Source organism: Ziziphus jujuba, chromosome 1 (genome assembly GCF_031755915.1).
Source record: "Ziziphus jujuba cultivar Dongzao chromosome 1, ASM3175591v1".
Lineage (NCBI taxonomy): Eukaryota > Viridiplantae > Streptophyta > Magnoliopsida > Rosales > Rhamnaceae > Ziziphus > Ziziphus jujuba.
Window position 1 is genome coordinate 44,772,941 of NC_083379.1, and position 22,295 is coordinate 44,795,235.

The following is a 22,295-nucleotide window of genomic DNA, read 5'->3' on the forward strand; positions in this document are numbered from 1 at the left end:
GGTAGCTTATGGAAGTTCGAAAAGGAATATGAAGAAAAATTTAAATCACATTCTCCATCCATCTCAAAAGTCTAAATTTCATCTAAAGGACAGATTTTTTGTGGTCCTTAGGAAGACTACTTTTTGAATTAAAGATAAATTTTGCTTGAGAGACTTCCATTGTTGAGAATAGCAATAAGGACTAAAGATAGGTGTGGATAACAAAATTATTTGTGCAATGTATTTTTGAATTTTGGTTGCTCTTCTTTCTTCCTTTTATTTTTATTTTTATTGGTTAATCTTGAATCTTCTTTTGCTTGATTACACTTGCATCTCTCTTTAGAACACAGATTTGCATCTCAATGTTTGAATCGCATGTCCAAAACAGTCATTTCCTTCTTATCATATAACATTATGCATTTGCGATGACTTATAATGATTATAAAAAAATTGTAAAAGAAAAATCTCTCAATTATTTTATCCAAACCCCTCGAACCTACCAAAAATAAAAAGTTAATAAGAAAAGCCCAAAAGCATTTTTCTGTCCGGCATAAATTATTGCAAATACTTAGGATATGCCTTGGCCCATTAATGAGAGAATGTCAGTGGCATTATTAATTAGTGGGAAGATGTGGACCATCTTACCAACCAAATCGATGAGAGAATACCAAAGGAACAAACCACGCATATCCAATGCCTGCACTGAAATCACCAATTCATACATTCTCTAATATAAAGCTAAAGTTGACAACAACTCATAAGCTTTACTTTACAACAACAAAATACAAAAGGAAATTAAGTCGAAAATTTTCAAAAGAAAAAAAAAAAAAATCAATGAAAAGCAAAAGAAGAAAGAACAATAATTGTTCTTTCTTCTTTATTGATACAAAGAGATATAGACAAAAACGAAAAAAAACCACTAGGATTTCAGACAAACAAATTAGAAGTCATTGGATAAGGGTGAGTGTTCAGAGTGAATGAAAACATTTGCATAGATAAGACCAGCAATTCCACCACCAACCAAAGGACCAACCCAGTAGATCCAGTTATCATGGAAGTCACCGCTAACCACGGCTGGTCCAAAGGAACGAGCTGGGTTCATCGATCCGCCGGAGAAAGGTCCGGCAGCCAAGATATTTGCACCGACGATGAAACCAATGGCGATGGGAGCGATTGTTCCCAATGAGCCCTTCTTTGGGTCAGCTGCTGTTGCATATACAGTGTATACCAAAGCAAAGGTGATGATGATCTCCAACACAACTCCTTGTACTGCTCCAACTCCAGCTGAAAGACTGTGAACTGGAATTGCCTGAACAAAACCCACAACCAATAACATCAATATTATAAGTTTTAATAATATATCTCCGAGGAAGAATTAATACTTGTTGAATTAAAGGTTTGTGTTTTCGGTAATGCATATGAAGTTTCACTATTTGTCATCGTTGATATAATAATTAATTAGTGACATTTAATTATTTTTTTTATTAATATAAATTTAATATAGGAAAAAGAATTTGTAGACAAATAAATTGTCACGTACGTGGTATCTTAGATCAAGTGATAATAGCAATATTTTTTATTTTTACGAATGAGAAAATTGGATATATATCTTACCAAGCCACCAGTAACAAGTTTGAGAAGGAAACATGCTGCAATGGAGCCAATAAGCTGGGCAATCACGTAGAAGATGCCAGTGAGGATGGTGATCTGGCCACCGAGAGCCAATCCGAAGGTGACAGCTGGGTTGACATGGCCACCAGAGATGTTGGCACCCACTGAGACTGCAACAAACAGAGCAAAACCATGGCATATAGCAATGGCTACTAGACCAGCAGGATCAAGAGCCGCATCGGATGTCAACTTGCCTGTAATAGAAACGAAATTAAAATAAGATCCACTTAGTAGAAGAAAATGAAATCATATTACAGCTGCCATATATGTTTGCAAGAATCAGTTTGCTCAATTTTTTTATTTTCTTTTTGTGTGACTGGATTTATAGTCATATTATTGTTTATATATAATATTACAAATACATAAAATTTGATGTCTCAAGGGTCATGAATATTTTGAGCTATTAATGCGTGCATGCATGCAATTGAAAATGATCAGAGAGAGAGAGAAAGAGAGAGAGAGAGAGAGAGAGATTAAGAAAGGGAAATCAAGCAAGCTACTGAACTGTAAGCTATGGCTGAACCAACGCCTGCAAAAACAAAGAGCAAGGTGGAGATGAACTCAGCAATATAGGCTTTAATGGATCCCAAACTGAAAGAATCATCAAACCGTCCAAACGCAATTCCTGGCATCTTCAAAACCAATAAGAAAAGCTCCTGTAATTGGGAAAGACTATTTGAAGATGGAGAGAGATGGAGACGAAGATAAGGATATAAAAGGGAAAAGCTTTCAGATAGCACAAAAGTCTTTTTGTAGGTCACAAATATATAGCCACAAAAAGTCCAATATAATATTAAAAAAGGTTGAGATGGGTTATTTTATAAATTTTTTTTTTTTTTGGGTAAATAGATGAGCTTATTTTAAAGCGTATTATTATTATACAACATTAGTGTATATAATTATTAATTATTATAAGTGGATCGACCATATATAATATGCGTATGCTTGTTTGGCAGATAAAATGGAATATATATGAAAAGTGAATGTACAATAAATATTAAATCCATGTATTTTTCCAATCTGGGTTTGTATGCGTATAGTCTTAGCTGGCTCTAACATGCTTTAATGGAAATGTCTGGAAGCTCATCAATGATTCCCCATGTGACCAACCTCAGAGAGAGAAACAGAGACATTGATCTAGAGAGAGATAGAGGTGGTGGGTCATGCACGAGAGAAATTAATGATAAAGAGAAGGGTAATGGAGGAACGTGACTAGCTTTAGGGCCACAGAGCACCGACCATGCTCCAAAGTTGAACAGCAAAGAGGACTAGAGGAGGTTGTGGCATTTGGAAAAAAATTAGCAGATAATGTTTGGTGCTAGTTTAGTGACGGTTTTTCATTTTTTTGTTCATATGTTTGTTGTTTAGGCTTAAATTATGGAGGATTGGCCGGCTGGCAATAAAATATCCTGAGAGGAATCTAATCTGCTTTATGGACTCCATAATCCACAGGTTTAATTTGGAAATTAATCATTAAACTTCCTGAAAAGAAGGTACAGGATTTGATTTTCTATTAATTTTGGAATTTAATTATATCCCTCTTACTCCTTGTTTATATGTAAAGTTTAATGGTCCATGATATCAATTACTATCAACTTTTATGTCCCCCAAAATGATGGAGAGATTAAGAAATGAAGAGAATGTTTAGTCATTTTCCTTTATAAATTACTTGAAGAATAATTTTTTTTTTTTTTCTTTGCATTCTATGTAGTACATATCAGAAACTGCGTTATTTGAGATATATATGGAAATTTCATATATTGAAGGCATCACATGCTTTGTTTTCTTATTTTATTTTACTAAAATGGATTTAAATCACATGACAAATATTGAAGTCTAAAACCTTTCAGACTTTGATCAGTATGCAACTTTTGAAAATGGGCTAATGATGCAATTCTAAAGCTACATCTTTTCTTTTATCAAAGAATCCCATGTGGCATTTCAAATCAAATTACTGATCATTCATCGAGTAGTACTTCAAATGCATTAATTTTGAATTTGCAAATATAAATTGATTCAGCAATTTGTTTATCTGCCATGTAATTTCATAATTATACTCGAATTGTGCACATAAAATTCTACCTCTGCATAATTAATTAATCAAACCGTATAATATATAAGCCGTAAATAATGCCTGATTGGGCCATAAATTTCAGGGACTGTGATCTGTGGGAATCAGGGTTTTTTGAAGAATGTCTACTACCATTCTGCCAAGCTAAAATAATAATAATAATAATAATAAAAAGTATAATTGGAGTTTGGTCAAATTACAATAATTAATAGAAGAGCCAAAACCCTTTTTCATGTAAATGTCTAGGACAGATCATTTGTTTTGGCACATGCAGATGTAGGCCATATATTTGCAAGTTAACGTATAAAACATTAAACTAGTAACCTACTCGGCTAGCTACTATTACTATTTGGTCCAATTCAATTTGATGATCAACTTTAACTAACTCAAGGCTGATGTTTTATTATTTACCTATATATTTAGTCGTTGGGAAACCCGCAATATAAGACATCAAAAATGCAAAGAAAGTATTATTTTGGTATTTAATTTGCCTAAGTAAAATAAGAGAAAAGCTGCTTGGCTTTGGAAAAATGCATGACATGTATCAGACTAAATTATTATTATTTTTTTTTAGAGAAAAAAAAAAAAAAAAAACAGAAAAGGGGAAAAACCATTGTATATGTCGATATGAATGATTTATTAGGCGCCATATAGGACCTTATATATAATGTCGTTGCTCTAAGAAAGGAATCTTGAAAACATAGCTTTGTTTACAGAAATAACATGTTCGTGATTTGTGGGGTGAAATGGCATGTCAATAGCAACGACAAGTAGATGGTGTTATGAAGAAAAAGGACTGTAACTTCTGATAATGTTTTGATCCAATAAAAAGCCATGCCGTTTAGGAGAAAAAATTAGTATTTTCGCTAAGACTTCAGGGGTTGTGCTTTTCTCTTGGATCTTTCATTTACATTGGCCTCTTATCCATTGTGAGTCCCAGCTGCTTAATTTCATGTCAAAGTCAGAAACATTTATTTAACGTGTTTGGCTGCGGCTTGTGTCAACTTGGTTCTAGGGCATGTCTAATTTATAAACTTTAAGTCTTTGTAGATGAAATTAATATAATATTTTAAAAAAAAATTCAGAGGTGGAGCACAATAATATTCTTGTGGGGCAAAGCGCTGTATGCATTCCTTGTATGACATTTCATTCTTCTTCTTTTTTATTTATCATTATTATTATTATTATTTTGGTATTTATTTGACTCCATTAAGACGTGCATGCCAGAAAGAACAAGAATTATGTTGCTTATAAAACAATGAACAATCATACAACCCAACCTCTTGCCCAAAAAATTAATTAAAAAAAAAAATCATACAACCCAACGATGAATTCTTCATTTGAAACTTATAAACAAATTTTGACCATATTAAACCTTCTTAATAATTGATTTCAAGAGTCTAACCACCTTCACTTGTTTAATAAAAATTTTAAGATAGTTTGTTTTGAACTTTATAGCTTTAAGATCTCAAATTGATTTGATAAAAGTTAATTGTTTAGAAGCAAGATTGCCGAAAATAATAAACATTTGGGGGAATTTAAACTTTACAAACCAATTTTGACCATAATAAACATTTCTAATAATTAATTTCAGATTTTTAAATTTCTCTCTTCATTTAGAGTTCATTCATATGATTGGGAATCCAAAAAAATTCACAACACACAGCAAATCTGGATCTAAAACTATATATTCTACCATAGGTTATGATTTGAAATTTCATAAGCCCATTGGAGCTGATAGCTAGTCGCTTTAATCTAGAAAAGAACATTAGCCGGACTGTTTGTACTTAGTTTCATGGACAATTTAATGTTTACAGAGCTCTCTTCTGTTCTTTATGATATGTCTGGTTTACTCTTCAAAGTTTCACCAAAAACAGCTCATCTCACTGCTGTTTGTCATCACTTTGTAATCTTAAGCAACAAATTGCCATTACCTTTTATCAAAAAGTAAAAATGGAGGACTTTACCAGGAAAATAAATAAATAAATAAGTAAAATTAATGGAGGAATAGCCACATGGTATTTTTCAAAAAGTCTACAATGAGGCTGAGAGATAACCACATGTACCAAATTTTGGAACCCAGAATTGGCTGGAAAAAGCTGGTGCTGTACCTTTTTTTTTTTCGGTTGTGCATTCTGATATTCATTGTTCTCCATTTTGCAGTCTCTCTGATGCTCCAGTTAGAAACAGCAAGATGAGTATATGAATGTGTATGATACTGGGTAGGTCAATCATTACTCGTAATATTAAAATCGTTAGTTTAACAACCAACAACTTTCTTTTTATGTGTTTTGTTTTCAATAAGTGGGGTTCCTCTCTCCCTTCTTTAACTTGTTCTTGGAACGAAAGCATTATTTACCCCAAAATAAGATCATATAGAACCTTACTTAGCTTCTAGCCTTATGGGAAAAGTTAGTGGTTTTATTTATTATATTTCATGCAATCCTCAATGCTACTATGATCTCCTATTATCCTGCTTATGCATTGAGAATAGCTTAGCTATGCTAGTTTTTTCCCGAGAAAGAATATGCTTCAATTATTGATATGGAAAGCACCAATATTATGAAAATGGCAGAGGTAGTATAGATTTCTAGTGGCAAGAAATGATCAACGTAGATTTTGGTTTATGTTTCTAATAGAGAGTATTACTGAATAGGTTTCCCAAAACAAAGAAAACTCTCAAGCCAAACTCCTTTCTGACAACCATTAAGTAATATACTAATTAGTCTATACGTTTAGGAGATTTGATTGCATTTGCTCTAATGGTTGGGTCGGTTCTGTAATTAATAATTGCACATTTTAAAGCTTTTTGGTCCCTCTATGTAAACTCCAACTAAAAATCTAACACACTAAGACAACATTTAATGATTTAAAACGCCTATTCAAGTTCACAGCACGATTACTTTTCATCATTTTGCTCATCCGCCATGGAATTCCATGGTCAGAGAAACGTATGGGGTTTTATGGATGAAGAAAGAAAGAGTATCAATTTACCTCGGAGACTCTCTTTTGGTAACCAACAGAGTACACAAGAACCATCTGTTCAGTTTGCTTCTGCAAGACCATCTGTTGCATCTGCAACATCCCCATTAAGGCCTATAAGTCCGGCAGAGACGCCATGGACACTCTCTCCTGTCCGCACTTCACCTAAACAGCCTCTTCTTTACCATTGTATAGCCTCACTCCACCGCCATCAAGGTAAAATTTTCTCCATCACACTCACTAATGACTTTATATTCACTGGCTCTGAAAGTAGCCGTATTCATGCATGGAAGCAACCAGATTGCACTGAAATAGGTTATATAAAGGCCACTTGTGGTCAAGTCCGAGCCATCTTAGCCCATGGAAAATTTCTGTTCACCACTCATGGTGACTTCAGAATTCGTATTTGGGATGTGTCCTCATCTGCAGAGAATTTTCAACCAAAGAAGATTAAAACCTTACCTAAAAGGAAACCATTCTTGTCTTTCTCAAAAAAGAGCACCCAACTACACAAAGATCATATCTCTTGCGTAGCCTACAACCCTGAAGACAGGCTTCTCTACACAGGATCAAGGGACAAAACAGTTAAGGCTTGGAAGATCAACGAAAACCGATGTGTGGATTCATTTGTGGCTCATGAAGGTATTGTTAATGCAATTGTTATCAACCAAGAAGATGGATGTGTTTTCACTTGTTCCTCTGATGGTTCAGTGAAAATATGGAGAAGGGTTTTCGGAGAAAGTACCCACATCCTAACCATAACCCTGAAGTTCCAGCTCTCTCCAGTCAATGCATTGGCATTGAGCTTGTCACCAACTACATGCCTTCTCTACTCTGGTTCATCAGATGGGCTCGTAAACTTTTGGGAGAAGGAGAAGATGTCAGGGAGATATAACCACGGAGGGTTTATGCAAGGCCATCATTTTGCTGTTCTTTGTTTGGTAGCCATTGAAGAATTAGTCTTCAGCGGCTCCGAGGATGCTACTATACGGGTATGGAGGAGGGAGGAAGGAAACTGCTTTCATACTTGTCTTTCAGTCATAGAAGGTCATCATGGACCAGTGAGATGCTTAGCAGTTTCTCTGGAAACGGAGAATGTGGTAAAAGGCTTGTTGGTTTACAGTGCAAGTCTGGACCAAACTTTTAAGGTATGGAGGGTTAAAGTTTTTCCCAGCGAAAAGGAAAACATGGATGAGCCTGCAATAGATGAACAGGGAGAAATTCTGGAGTGCGAGACAAGCCCCGTGTTGTCGCCCTCTTGGGTAGAGAAAAAGCTTCAGACAAGCGCTTCCAGTAGATGGCAGAAACAGCTTATAGACCATGTAAACTTGGTTTAGCAAATCTCCAGCTCTGATATCCAGTGGACGCTGTCTTTTTATTTTCTTCTCTTTTAGGACCAAATTACACTGTCTAATTTTCATAGAACTTTATATCTCCACCTATCCCAGCAAATACAACAAGCTTCTTCAAACCAGCAGCCATGAGTTTCTACATTGATTTCCATTTTCAGGTAGCTTATGAGTTCATTCATGCACCTATACATCTGAGAATTTGTTGCATTCCTATCTATAGATGCATGTTGAGTATTCTTTGCATGAGTCATAAATTTCAACGATACAAGCCACCATGCTCCAGCAAGTGCAATGACACCGCAAGATTCTAGCACTCTAGATGGGAGTCCCGCTGTTGCCAATAAATCATTTGTAAACTCATCATTTTTTCTACTTTGATTTTTCAATCAGTCAATTTTTGTTTTATGAAAGTGTTTTCAAATATTTGAAATAATTTAGTCACATATAGGTGGTTATTAATTATTACAAGCAAATATGACTTCAATAGCTTGGGGGACGAAATGTGGATTCGGAGTCAAAATATGTAAAAAGGGAAACGTACAAGTAGCTAGTTAGGATGCTAATCATGTCCCAACTGCAAACATTTCTTCAATAGCCGTCCCGTGACGCTTATTGTTATCAGTATTATTATCACTATTATTATTATAAAGAAAAAATTGTTATCTATCATCAAGAGACCTTTCAAGCAACTATGAGATTTATTCTTTCAGGTTCATACCCCACAACTGAGCAGTTCAGCCAAATTTATCAAGTAACTATATATTTCCATAGTCAATACACGAGTGCAAGTTTAAACGAATAAATAAATAAATTAAATTCAGTCTTCTTGAACATTTTCAGGAAATGGTATAGAAGCACAACAATGATAATATCCATTCTCATCAAACACAAACCTCTGTGAAAGATGAGCTTCACGGATAACATAATCTCCCCATTCCTCAGATCCATACTGCTTGAAAATGGAACGTGCATCAAAGGAATCAACCTTTCTTTTCCATATCTTCCTGAAATATCGCAGGTACATATATCACCCACAAGGCAAAAGAGAACTTTCAAGGACTAAACCCAAAATTGGGGGAGGTGATGAGCAAGACAACAGAAAATTAAATTACAAGTCAAAGTAGCTTGAAACAATACCTCTTCCTATGCCTTGCATTAATCACTGTTGCATGCAACTGCAATTCAAGAACACAAAAACATTAGCATCATTGGCAAGTTACCTATGATCTATTAATGGTAGTAAGGAATAAAATAAAGGCACAAAGACAGCAGAATCAAAAGCAGTGTTCCAATATTTGGGGTTCAAGTTAAGGTGTCCTTATAAAATTTGGTTTGGAGTGGAGTGAGTGAGAAGACGTAGCACATTGTAAGTATGGGCAGAGTAAGAACCAAATGAGCACTCAAATCTGAATGAATTAGAAAAGCATTAAAAAGCAATAAAAAATAGTTATGCTTTAAATATAAATAAGATATATTTACAAAATAAAATAGAGTAAAACATATGCTATACCTTTAACTTTTGATTAGCATCTTTCTCAAGAACAAGTCCAGCTTCAACATATGCATCAATAATGATTTCTATGAAAGCTAAGGGAATTCAAAGAGCTTCTCAAAGAATAGCCGCACACCGAATTGAAACCAGGCAGCATCACTTTTTATCGATATTGTTTTCTTAAATAATTCTAAACAACGAAAAAGTTGGAATGACACTGGAATTTCTTTAAAATAAGGATACGACAAGCACGCAAAAGCCGGCCCTCACTGCCAATTTCTTCCACAGGAGCATAGACAACAAGGGCTTTGGCCAAAGAACCTCTCATAGTATCCTGTTAATGTAATGGAATTGGAAGATTCAATCCTTGTCAGATACAATATTCAAATGAAGAAACAGCAGCCAACCACTAGAGCAAAAAGCTAAGCTAGTTTATAAGCCAATCATGTCATAAATAAATCTTAGTAGAGTATGACAAATTGGTAAATGTAGTAAGAAATCTTACCAGCCCTTTAAGTCTTATAGACACAGGCCGATTATCTAAGGCATCCATCACTTTTGTCGAGATGCTCTATTAGAATACACAGCATTTGGCATCAGGTACAACAACTATTAACCAATATATCTGACATTAAAAATTTACCTGCAAAACCTCAGCAGCTGCACGAACACGATCTTTGTTCCACAACTTCAACATGAGAACAGTTAAGTGAAAAGTTTTTGGTTTAATGAATATGGATTTGTCAATTCCCAGGTCTGTTGAGTGAATAAATTTTATCACATTATTAGAACAAAAAAACCAATCATTTGATAAATAAAGTATAAGCAGTTGAAAGTCATGGAGACAAATGGGCATAAATACTCATGTAGAGAACTATTATAGCGGGTAACATAAAACATGCTACAGGGGAAAAGATATTATGCCATCAACCTCTCATGCAAACCGTCATAACAATAGCAATCCATGAAGTGACTTTAACAAGTGAAAAGGACACTGAAAACTGGACCATATATCCTCACTTAAAAACTTTTAAGCTCCACAAGTATCATTAATCATTTAGGTATCCATACCAGATAAAGTAGAAGAATTTGATTCTTTTGGTGCATAAGAGACAAGAGGTATGCTGGTTAGAGTCACTTTAACATGCTCATTGTCGTTATCAGCTTTAAGGTCAAATACAACATCAGGTCCTTTATTTGGCTTATCTTCATTTTCATTCTCACCGCAAGCTTCATTGGTATCGCTATCCACATCCTCATCCAAGCAAGGGTCACTCAATCCCAGTATGGAGTTTTGAAAAGCATTGAGCTTATCAACCAATTCAGGATGAATTGCCAATGGAAGTGAAATGAAATGAGAATAATCAAGATTTGGGCTTTTGACTGCCTGTATTCAGCAAGAAAATGGAATATAACATCAATTATGTGTTTAATAATATGTGCATGTGAACAAGGAAAACAAGAAATGGTAAAGAATATACTCCTCATCAAGAAGTTAAAAAAAAGAAAAAGGGACACATTCAAATGCATGCAACTGGCATAAAATTCTGTAGTTAAAAATAAAGGATGAAATGGAAATACCCTCACATGTTTCTAAATCAAAAGAACAGGAAACTGACCTCATCAATTACGGTTTGGATCTTTGCTGAAGCTTTAGTTACACTATCAATTGAAATACCTTCGATGACTATAAAAGATTACCACGTGAATATAATCAAACAAAGGATATTTACTTCACAATTATGAAATAAATTTAACAAGATAAGAGATCCAAACGATGCATTTGTGCAGAAACCAGAAACAAAACAACCATGAAATTGAACCTGACAACTTACCAATTGAATCCTCCATCTTTGATGATGGAAATATTATCCTAACTCCCATCTCGTCTTCAATATTTTTCTGTGTAGATCCCCTGAGAGACAAAAATTACAATTAGATTCAATAATCAACTTAGCATGCATTTTCAACTCTAAATATCCACAAGCTGCACTTTCATACCCTTTTCCCTTGATAAATCGAAGTAATGAAGCACCTACCTGCAAATCAAAGAAAGAAATTAAAGGAGCTGGCTATTTGAACATTCTATGAAAAAGTGCGAACCCAAGAAGTAAAGTGATGTTTTTTCTCCTGTTTTGCATAAAATGTTACTACAACTCACATTTAGAAATGAATGGCTGGCTTTTTAAAAGTGAAAAGGATAAATCCATTAAGAAGATAAATAATAATTCCAAACAGAAGAAAACGTTCCATAAGATCAAGATACTATAGCAAGCAACAAAAGATGTAATATGCCAATTGCCTTTTTAAGGTCCATGTCTAGTAGGTGTTAACCTCCCTCAAAAAGTTCACGAAAAACCCTACGCCCTGATAATATATGACTTCTATTGCTTGTCTAGTCACATTCACTTGAAGTCGAGAAGCAGTAGCAAGGAAAATGGGATGATGAAAAGGTATTGGAAACTTCAGGTAGTAATATGTAGGCCAAATCAAAGATGTTGACAAAATGAAATCTTGCCTCAACTGAAATAGAATGCTTTGCAGTAGAAACCTCTGATTCTTCTCCTAAAACTCTATCTTCTACATTACCCTGCAATGCACCTGAACTTGTACTTGAATCTGCTACTTCAACCATTGGTTTAGCTATCTCTGTCAAATTTTGCTGAATTGAAACGCAGGTAGATGTGCTATCTTGCATTTCTTGCTCTTGACTTTCTTCTTCTGATGCAATTTTCACATCCTTTACTGATTCTGCAAATTCACAGCATACATTCTTTCAAGTGATAATGAAACATTAAGGTAACTGAACCATCAAAATATCCTTATCTCATGCGTATATTTATTAAGTTATTATACCATTCTCAAACAGACTGATCAATGCGTTAAAAAAAGCTGAACATAATGTAGGAGTTATTAAACTAAGTTTCAGAATAATGATATGGTGCCGCATATCTCAGGATAAGCTAAGAGGAAAGCTACTGCATTCAAAGCACCAGGCGATTTGACAAAAAAAATAATGACATATTCTTATTCTGCTTATGCTATTGGCACAAAGATACCAACCTTCAAAGGAACTGGCTTGAGTAACGACTGGTCTCCAAACCGGAATAGTTGTTTTGAGCTTTTTGTTCCCCTCCCCAACCTTCTGCTTATCCTTTCTACCACCCATTATAACCTTGTAGCTCAAACCATGGGAAGTTTGATATCCCTGTTGCAGAAGTTGATATCACAAAAGTTGAACCAAAAAAAAAAAAAAAAAAAACCTTTCTAATTTGTCTAAAATTTCAGTTCTCCTTCTAATAACAACATATGTTTCAAAACGTTTAAATTTATTTTCTTTCATTTGTCTCCGCTAGTATGAATTTTAGGTCCAGCAGTCCAATCCAACAAAAATTTCCCCGCCAAGCAGTAACAAAATAAATTAATTTATTACTACCAATACAAAAATAAGTTCTAACCTGAAAGTTAGTTACTGGCTTCAATGCAAAATAAGAATTCGTTAATTTCAGAATGCGGTCCACTCTGCCACTGTAGCATAGAAAATCACAAAAAAGCACTTCTTCCAAAAAATTTGGGAAAAAAAAAAAAAAAAAAACTTGCTTTGGATAACTTTTCTGTAACCGCTGGCCATAATTTCCAAGAAAACAGAGCAAATACGAAGAAAAATAAATAAATAATCTTGTGCTTTATTTCTTAATTAAGTTTCTAATAGCAAACCAGCAGCAGAGTAAGCTAGTTGGTAAAGCTTCGTTTTTTTTTTTTTTTTTTTTTAATACTTTGAGCTCTTTTGATTAATATCTTTTTTTCTGGAATATTTCTTATTTTCTTGGCAACCAAACAGCTTGTTAAAAACATAAAGGAAGGGCGTACCTGTAGAGAGATCTACAAGCTATCATCAGCGTATGTGTGTGTACTTCTTTATTCCTCGTCGGACGAGTGGGCGAAGACTGAAACGAAGGAGCCGAAGTGGAGAGCTGCGAGCATTCGCACTGGACACGTGTCTTTCGCACGTGTCAATAATTGGATTAGTTAAACCCCATATGGAGCCCAGTAAGTAGACGTGGGCCATAATCACACAACTCTATCCAGCCCATCCATGATGTTTTGGGCTGAAAAGCTTTTCCCCTCTCATTTTTTCATGAGAATTTGGCCCAATATTCCTATTTAAACAATTGTAATGAAATCTGCTCTCTATTTTTCAAATTTTTTTTTATCTACCCATATTTTTTTTAATATACCAATTATATCCTTAACTCATAAATTTTCTGAAAAACACAAAAACACAGAAGCTAGCAGACATGGGTCTGGGGTTGCACAAACTGAATCTTCCACAGATTAGAGGGATACAGTCGGAGAATAGGGCGTGCGAGGGGGTGAGAGTAGGAAAAAGAAACAAGATGAATATGAAGATGAAGAAGGAAGAGGCCATGCAGAAGAAGAAGAAGAAGAAGAAGAGGAAAACGTGAGTTTGGGTTTGGAATGGGATTTGGAATATGGGTTATGGTTGGTGTTGATGTTAATGTCCTCCATTATTGTTACTGTGATATTGAGAGATATTGAGAGTTACAGGGGATTCTTCTTCGATGGATATTCATGCCGTTTTTTTTGTTTTTTATGCATAGATAAAAAAATATAAAATAAAAAATTGAAAATAAATTGAAAGCACAGGTGGAGCAATTTTTTTTTTTTTTTTTCAATAGGATTGTGTGTGGATTTTGTTGGAAGAAGAAGGGGAAAAAAAGGAAAAAAAAAAAAATAAAAGGTGCAGTGATTGAATGCTTTTCAGAAGGAAAAAAGGAAAATAAGTAATTTTTAATTTAATTGAGAGTAAAATAAGAAATAGAGGATAAATAAAAAAAACTGAAAAAGAAAAGAATAAATATCGTTAACCCCTTCTTTTTATGGACATTGGGCCACATTCCCCTTTATTTATTTATTACATATTTTATCAATTCAAGAATTAATACATGAATATATATTTATTAGTATTTTAATTTTCATTTAATTTCTTAATTTCTCTTTTATGTTGGATTTGTCTTTTTCTTTGATTAAAAGCTCCTACACTGTTAATGTTAATAGCTTTTGATGGCCCCAAAAAAATTTAAAAAAAATATTTGTTAAACAACTTTTAGCTAGTATTTGAATAAATAAATGTGAAAGTTTAGTAATGGAAGAAAGTTAGGCTGACTAGCCGAGGAATAATATCCAATCTACTTTTCTTTAATAGCCCCACCCTGGATTCCATACTTGAAAGACAAGTGATGAAATAGTCTCCATTGAAGGCAAGAATACACTGACCAGGAAATCCTTCCATCACCTTCAAAGTTGAAACCATATATACCAGCCTCAATATATAAGTTATTGTATATATCCCGCAACATTGAGTAAATGAGTAATATTGCTTGATATATATAAGCATGGTGTGTGTAGGAGTTTTTATAGGTTGCAAACGAGGCCGTTCCATCAAATATTATGTGATATCAGGTGTGATGATTATAGGCATTGTGTTTGCTCTGCGTATGCTTTGCTACATTACAAGGCATGCGGGCTATTAATTAATTTACTAAGACGTCCTTGCAAATTGCTTTGCCATGTTTTTCTTCTTCTTAGCAGTATTATGTCATACATTCATAGAGTTCACCTCTCACTTTCCTTGTGTATCTTATCCATTAATTACTTGTTCATGAGCAAAACTAGCATATATATATATATATATATATATGGCTGATTAATTCACTTAATTTGATATGGATAATTAATAATTTAATATGTACAATACAATTAGTCAATTGGATACGTAGCAGCAATGAAATATTTTAGAGCTCAAAATAATCGCATCCACTTGGGGTTGAATACAGATTATTGGAATTATTGTTATTATTAACGGCGCTTGTGACACGCCACACTTTAACAACTCCATCGAGACTCCCGGTGCAGATGGTGCAACCATATTCATTATTATTATTATTATAATCCTCCGCCGTTTCATCCCCAGACGAAGAGCGTCCTGAAAATGCGGTGACGCACCTAATGGGCCCACGGTGGCCCACAAGCACCGCCAAACACGAATGCTGACCATCCTGCTCTCTGCTCCAAACCCGACTCGTCGAGTCCGCTGACCCGCTAACCACGTACTTCCCCACATTCCCCAATCCCATCACCGCGTGTGTATGACCCTGAAGCGCACCCCCGTACTGCAGCTGCCCCGACACCCAGCTCTTCAACCAGTAGTGTATGTACCCGTCCGTGCACCCTCCGTACAACACCCCACCGTCCGGTGTCAGAGTCAACGTTTTTACCGGCGAGTACTTGGCCGGCAGTGTCACCGTGAGCGAGTGCGGCAGCTGGTCACCGCGGCAGAAATTACGACGCCAGACTCTGACCGTGGCGTCGTCGGAGGCCGTGTAGAGAAATCCGTCGTCGCTGACGATGATGGCGTTGATCGGGTCCGGATGGGCTTGGATTGTCTCCATGCATTTGAGGTCAGAAATTCGCCACACTTTTACTGTTTTATCAACCGAAGCCGAGTAGAGGATGTCGTCCGCCACGTTGATCGCCAATGAGGTAATAGGGCCTATATGCTTCACCTGCCGTACATTAATGTAATTGGTCCAAAATTTAGAATAAAAAATTCAAACATAACATATTGTTCCATCCATTTTTGAAAGATAATACATCTTAAAGGGAGGTGATAACTATATAAATGAATGAATTCGGTTCATAATTTTGATCATATAAATAAATAAGAGAATATTGAATAGATATGGTCTTGTTTGGTAATTGGTCATAAAGAGAGCCACCAATAATATTACTGGGAACATATTCGTACGCAATAGTAGCTTTAATTTGTCTGTCCAATATTTGCCCAAGCAACCGTCTATAGAGGTAGATTGGGTTGGTCAATGTTAATTGACGAAACTCACACATGTTATATATTATTAATTTTACAAACTTGCAATTATGACCATCTTTGAAATCTAATTCCTACTAATTATAATAGCTGACTGCAACCGAACATGAATGTATACTTTAATTTCGCAGCCTAACAGAGACTATATGCAATTCAATTGTCAAACAGAGAAATAAAGTATATGCACCAAAGACACCAACAATGACATTATTGAAGAAGGCTATATAATTAAAAATGCAATAAATTTAAAGCCACCACAAAATAATTATCACAACCATCTTATCTTTTCTGGCAATGTAGTTGCGAACGTAGCTTCCGGACCTTGGAATAGTTGCCAAACGGACATGCTTCAAGCCCCCATCCCACGATCTCTGCCAAACTCTAATCTTGCCATCGCCATAAGCAGCATAAACCATATCATTGGACACCTGGAGCGCCACAACCATGGAAGCCTTGGTCTTTAGCTGTCCACACTCGGAGAACTCAGGAACCTTCCAAACCCTTATGACATTGGTCTCGGAACCCGTGTAGAGGAGGCCGTTGGATGAGGCCATGGACAAGATCTGGCCGTCCTTTTTGAGCACGGAAGAGATGCAGCGATAGGAAGTGTGAGGATCATGATGAGGATGATCAGGGTAGTAGTGTTTGGAGGTAGGTGGTGCAAAGTGGTGGAGAGGAGAAGAGACGGGGGAAGCATGGAGGCTGTGAGAGAGAGATGGAGAAGTACGGCGAGGTGGGGTGTAGGGAAATTCAGAGAAAGATGGTTCTTTTGTAGAAATGCTTCGACTCAAGAACGTCCTGTTGTTGTTGTCATTGTTGCGGGTGGTAGTGGTAGACGTACCTCTTATTCTGAAAGATGGGTTTGGGGGAGACTCTGAGACCGACGCCATATATATAATCTTAATCACTATAATCTAACAATCTCTCTTTTAGAGAGACAGACAGAGAGCGCTTCAGTTGCAAAGATAGAAACTAAAACTGGTTGGGGTGGTGGTGGTGCATATTGGTAGGCCATGGCATGGCATTCTATAAATGCAGTTTCAATGAAGGACTACATGCTTGGCCTGTGGCTCTATAAATATGACATATCTACTTTCAATAAAGTGACTTCCAACAACGAAACTTCCTTATTAATTTAGCGCCTATCCTTTATATTAACCCATACGATAAAACCAATGGATTTTCTTTTTCTTTTTTCTTTTTTTTTTGGCCAGTATATATATTACATTTATATGTGTTTGATTTAAAAAATTATTAAAAGAAAAATTATTGTTTTAACTATACAAAATTTCAATATTTTCATAACAAGTATGGTACTATAAATTAAACAAAACTATACACAATTAGGCTTAAATAAAATGCATTAAATAAACAAAAATGTAAAAAAAATTACTGAGACTTAATTTTTTTTTTTTTCTTTTCACAAGGAGTAAATAAAATTAAATAAGCCCGCCTAGGAAAAGAAGTCTAACCATTGCCAATAGCTAATTTATCTGATCTCCAAAAAGTACAGTTAAAATTAATAACAAATAAACAATAAGCAATTGAATAATAATTTTACTTTTTTTCATGTTTTTTTATATATATTCACAAACCAAAAGGGGAGAGGAAAGGGAAGCCCCAAGGCTTTTGGAGTCGGGCTGTGACTCTCACTCACTCTCTCTGTCTCATCCACTATTATCATAGTTATACGTCGTCTATTACCAGCACCACCTCTGTTTTTCCTGAGATTTTCTACAATGCATCTGGCAACTTCCACAGCCCTATCACCCACCAATACAGCCAAAATGCTGGAGCGGGCCCTTTCTTCCCGGCGAGCCGCCTCCCACGCCGACGAAGCTGGCACCGACGATGAACCCACCGCCGACGAGTCCAAGACCAAGAAGCACCTGCCCATCTCCTTTTTCACCACCCGGGCTACCAACTACTTTACCCGAGTGGGACCCATCTGGCCCTGCCTCTTCGTTCTCTTCTTCGTCCTCCTCCTCATATTTTCCCTCGTTTATAACTCTCGCAGATTCGTCTGTGTCTCACCGTATAACTCCGTTTCTCGATCCGGGTTCTTTGGGTTCGACGGCCTCGAATCGGACTTCGGATCCCTCGGCGTGCCCTGGTGTGAGTGTTCCTTGCTCTGATTTTCGATCTGTTGTGTTAGCTCTATTAATTTTAGATCTGGGTTTTCCTTTGGCTGGTATAAAGGTTCAGGCTTTTTTTTTTTTTTTTTCTCTGTGTTTTCGTTGGGGTATTGGATTGAGGGTTTTATTTACCGGTAATCAATGGCAAATCAGAATAAAGTTTTTTCCTTTGTTTTTTTTTTTTTTTTTTTTTTTTTTTTGGAATTGTGGAATTGTAGACTCGGTTTGGTAGCTGAGCTGAGGAGAGGATTTTGTTTATAAAAATTGGAATTTGAACATTCTAGGATCATGTTATTTTGGGGCTTTATAGAAACAAGTAAAGTATAGCTCGGTTTTAAGTTAACTAGTTTTATGAGGGTGATATGAGTTGAATTGTTTCCAAAGTTTGATTTAGTTTACAAGAATTTTTGGAATTTTGTTGGCTCGTTGGTAAGGATTTGGATGCTAGGTGCGACTTAGGATTTATTTAAAAAAGAAAAAAGAAAAAAAAGGGTTATAGTTTGAGTTTATAATTGGTTTCTAAACGATTAATGCCTTGACTGTTGTACCCAACTAAGTCATATAGTTTGTATTAGCTCGCTAATTGTTTTAGTTATCTCAGACCAGATTTAATATTTTGCTAGCTAGTTGGTTTGTGAATTAGGTGGTCTGTGGACTTTTGTTGCTTTCTTATTTGAATTTTAATTCTTATTAGACATGAGATTAATGGGGTTTTACATATGTAATGCTTTATCATCCCATGGAAATTACATATTCTTTGTTGTGGTCTCCATTGTTTTTCATGCAGTCATTCTAATTATATCATTAAAGAGCATAGTAAATGGCAACTTATAGGTGATAAATTACTATGCAGCCTGTCATTTTTCTTTTGCTTTTATATATGGTAATATAAAACTTTATCTTAGTTGTGGCTGTTTCATTTTATCTGTAATGTGGTCGAATCGCATATTATATTAAGTTAGGGATAAATAGTCTATTCGCACCCCCACTGACTTCATAGGGCTCTCTAACCCCTAACAACCACAAACTGTTGAACTCGAGGCTTCTAACTCGGCATTCTATGAGCATAAATACCATTGTCAATCCCTTTACCCAACATTATGGAATTTGATAGTGTCTGAAATCTAATAGGGTCTATAAAAAGTGGATGATTGAATTTTGAGTTTGATGTTAGGACTCAGTTTAAATTTCTTATTTCAGGAGTAAGAACCTTGAGTCTATATTTTGTGTTGATTCTTATAATCTTATCCTTGGCAAAAGGCAGATCGAAACATGGAAAAACTGTTGAATGGACATCTAAGGATTTAATCAAGGGCTTGGAAGAGTTCGTACCAATATATGAAACGCGACCAATAAAAAATAACATGTACGGGATGGGTTTTGACCACAGCTTTGGGCTTTGGTTCATTGCCCGGTGGCTGAAGCCTGATCTGATGATTGAGAGTGGGGCTTTCAAAGGGCATTCCACTTGGGTTTTGCGGCAAGCCATGCCAGAGACACCAATAATATCAATTACACCCAGGCATCCAGAGAAGTATTTAAAGAAGGGGCCTGCATATGTTGATGGTAACTGCACATACTTTGCCGGAAAAGACTTCATAGATTTTGGAAGTATTGATTGGGTTAAAGTAATGAAGAAACATGGGATTACTGATCTTAGTCAGGTTCTTATTTTTTTTGATGACCATCAGAATGAATTGAAAAGGTATTCTCAATATCTCACTGCAATTTTGCCCCTTTCATCATCTTCCCACCTGCATTAGATTTGTTGATTGCTGAATCCTTATATTATATGATTTTCTGAGCAGAATACGACAGGCACTGGATGCCGGTTTTCGACATCTAGTGTTTGAGGATAACTATGATACTGGAACCGGTGACCACTATTCCTTAAGGCAAATTTGTGATCAGTCCTATATAAGAGGTGCATACCCCTGTCTTCCCCTTTGTTGGCTATTTATAAGCATGTGCCTTGTGCCTGATAGTATGCCAACTGCTTGTGTGTCTTTTATCTTCTTTCTTATCAGGATTCATTGATAATTGTTTTACACAGTTCTTATCAATATTTGACAACTTAAATCTGTAACATCGTCAGGACATGGGTATTTGTTTCATGGTTTAGCTTTGGAATATGCTATATTTCTAATATTGAGAATGACCTTCTTTCTTGTGTTTTTATATGTTTTATATGTGAGCATACAAATGGATGTATTTTCTATTTTTCTTTAATCCTCTCTATGTACATCATACTTGCAAGAAAAAATTTAAATTTAAAAAATGTCTTTTTCCTTCTCCGGCCTAAATGAGCATTGCTTTATGCTTTTCTAATGAACATCGCCAACTCTGTCTCAACAAAGGAAAAATTGTTCAATCAAGGCCTTTTTTACTCTTTTTTTTTTTTTTTTTTTTTTTTTTTTGAGTAATTCAAGATTTTTCTTGTTCCTATATAAGTCTCATGTTGGTAAATACTAAACCATCTTACTTTTTTTTTTTTTTTTTTTTTCCTCCAATAACAATCTTCTCATTTACAATTAACATCTTCTGGGGTCTGTTTTAGTCCTATTTAAGCCAAGCCATTTGGAAACAACCTCATTTTGGTTTAATGCAATTTCTTCAATAAATAATGCCAACTAAATGTCTTTAGGGTTGGGATAATATCTCGTATAGGATCATCATAGTGTAGAAAAGAAATGTTGATTTGTTAAGTTTTCTGGGCTGTATTTGCTTGAGTTTTCTTTTTACAGAAATTTTGTGTTGTCTGGCTAAGATTTATAGCTTGACATGTAATGATGGTTATGTGGTTGTAGCGTTAAGTTTTAATGATCAGTTATTTTCTTTGCTGTAGGAGGTGGTCACAGCTGCTTTAAAGACAGCGATGAAGCTAGGATTAGGTTGAAAAGGAAAAAGTTCTGGGAGAAAGCAGTGGACATAGAAGAACTTTGTGGGCCCAATGAAGCTTGGTGGGGTGTGAGAGGGTACATGCGGGATAATTTTAACCACAGCAACCAGCCAATTTCCTATTCTGAACATTTTCAAAACAGCCGGTTTGTGGAATCAATCCTGGATGTTTATTGGGAGCTTCCTCCAGTGGCAGGACCTTCCCTCACTCATCAAACTAGATATGATCCTGCTCGTTCACAACCTCCTATTGTAGAAGATGGCCGGTTTGGGTTATTCCAGCGGCTTGGTTTAACCGGGCTTGATAATTCTGTATTTAATGGATATACTCAGATGGTTTACCTTCAGGTATCCAGACAGTAGTTTTAGAGCTGTCTTGATGAAGAGGCGTTGTTTAGCTTTCTTTAGTTTGTTAATATTATGCTTGAATTTTTTGTTTTTTTTTTACAGGGTTATTTAACTTGGTTGTCTCCTTTGATTTTGTTCCTTTACTTATTCTTCTTTTTATTTAATTTTACGAGACAGTTGTTCTGTATCAATATTACTTCGTAACTTTACCGATCTTGTTTTAGATTCTTTCCCGACTGTGGACTAATTTGAAGTTAGTTTTTTAAGACATGTTTCTTCAAGTTCTGTGGGTTTTAGACGCAGAAACTTAGCATCTATCAATTTATGGTTTCCCTTTTAGCAATTGTGTTGGATTGTTTTTTTTTTTTTTTTTAAAGTAAAAAGTTCCCTTTGAACTTGAATGTTAGGATTTAATACTATCAGGTCATGATTTGGCACACTCTTTCGTGATTTTATT

At 35.5% G+C, this 22,295-nt stretch overlaps 5 protein-coding genes across 6 annotated transcripts; 2 read left to right on the forward strand and 3 right to left on the reverse strand.

Moving 5' to 3' along the window:
* Positions 1-651: 651 nt before the first annotated feature.
* Positions 652-2,411, reverse strand: LOC107428560 (aquaporin TIP2-1). The gene is made up of 3 exons (XM_048467741.2): positions 2,156-2,411; positions 1,594-1,844; positions 652-1,288 (listed from the first exon to the last, which is right to left on the reverse strand). The coding sequence occupies exons 1-3, from the start codon at positions 2,280-2,282 to the stop codon at positions 920-922; spliced, it is 747 nt and encodes a 248-aa protein (XP_048323698.1). The 5' UTR covers positions 2,283-2,411; the 3' UTR covers positions 652-919.
* A 2,980-nt stretch (positions 2,412-5,391) lies between these two features.
* Positions 5,392-8,579, forward strand: LOC107404427 (protein JINGUBANG). The gene has a single exon (XM_016011380.4). The coding sequence runs from the start codon at positions 6,649-6,651 to the stop codon at positions 8,038-8,040; it is 1,392 nt and encodes a 463-aa protein (XP_015866866.4). The 5' UTR covers positions 5,392-6,648; the 3' UTR covers positions 8,041-8,579.
* A 209-nt stretch (positions 8,580-8,788) lies between these two features.
* Positions 8,789-13,569, reverse strand: LOC107404348 (uncharacterized). Of its 2 annotated transcripts, XM_016011298.4 has the most exons (14): positions 13,418-13,552; positions 13,006-13,075; positions 12,611-12,755; positions 12,066-12,298; positions 11,549-11,586; positions 11,383-11,462; positions 11,167-11,234; positions 10,619-10,934; positions 10,191-10,303; positions 10,053-10,118; positions 9,791-9,881; positions 9,566-9,633; positions 9,193-9,230; positions 8,789-9,059 (listed from the first exon to the last, which is right to left on the reverse strand). In XM_016011298.4, exons 1-14 carry the CDS (start codon positions 13,441-13,443, stop codon positions 8,873-8,875), a joined length of 1,539 nt encoding a protein of 512 aa, XP_015866784.3. In that variant the 5' UTR covers positions 13,444-13,552; the 3' UTR covers positions 8,789-8,872. The 2 variants fall into 2 exon arrangements, with proteins under 2 accessions (XP_015866784.3, XP_015866789.3); XM_016011303.4 differs by lacking the exon at positions 13,006-13,075 and having other exon boundaries at positions 13,418-13,569.
* A 1,703-nt stretch (positions 13,570-15,272) lies between these two features.
* LOC107428528 (protein JINGUBANG-like) lies at positions 15,273-17,594 on the reverse strand. Its single transcript, XM_016039081.4, has 2 exons — positions 16,733-17,594; positions 15,273-16,134 (listed from the first exon to the last, which is right to left on the reverse strand). Exons 1-2 carry the CDS (start codon positions 17,345-17,347, stop codon positions 15,364-15,366), a joined length of 1,386 nt encoding a protein of 461 aa, XP_015894567.2. The 5' UTR covers positions 17,348-17,594; the 3' UTR covers positions 15,273-15,363.
* A 452-nt stretch (positions 17,595-18,046) lies between these two features.
* Positions 18,047-22,106, forward strand: LOC107428563 (uncharacterized). The gene is made up of 4 exons (XM_016039113.4): positions 18,047-18,572; positions 19,853-20,297; positions 20,401-20,516; positions 21,438-22,106. Exons 1-4 carry the CDS (start codon positions 18,197-18,199, stop codon positions 21,851-21,853), a joined length of 1,353 nt encoding a protein of 450 aa, XP_015894599.1. The 5' UTR covers positions 18,047-18,196; the 3' UTR covers positions 21,854-22,106.
* Positions 22,107-22,295: the final 189 nt, after the last annotated feature.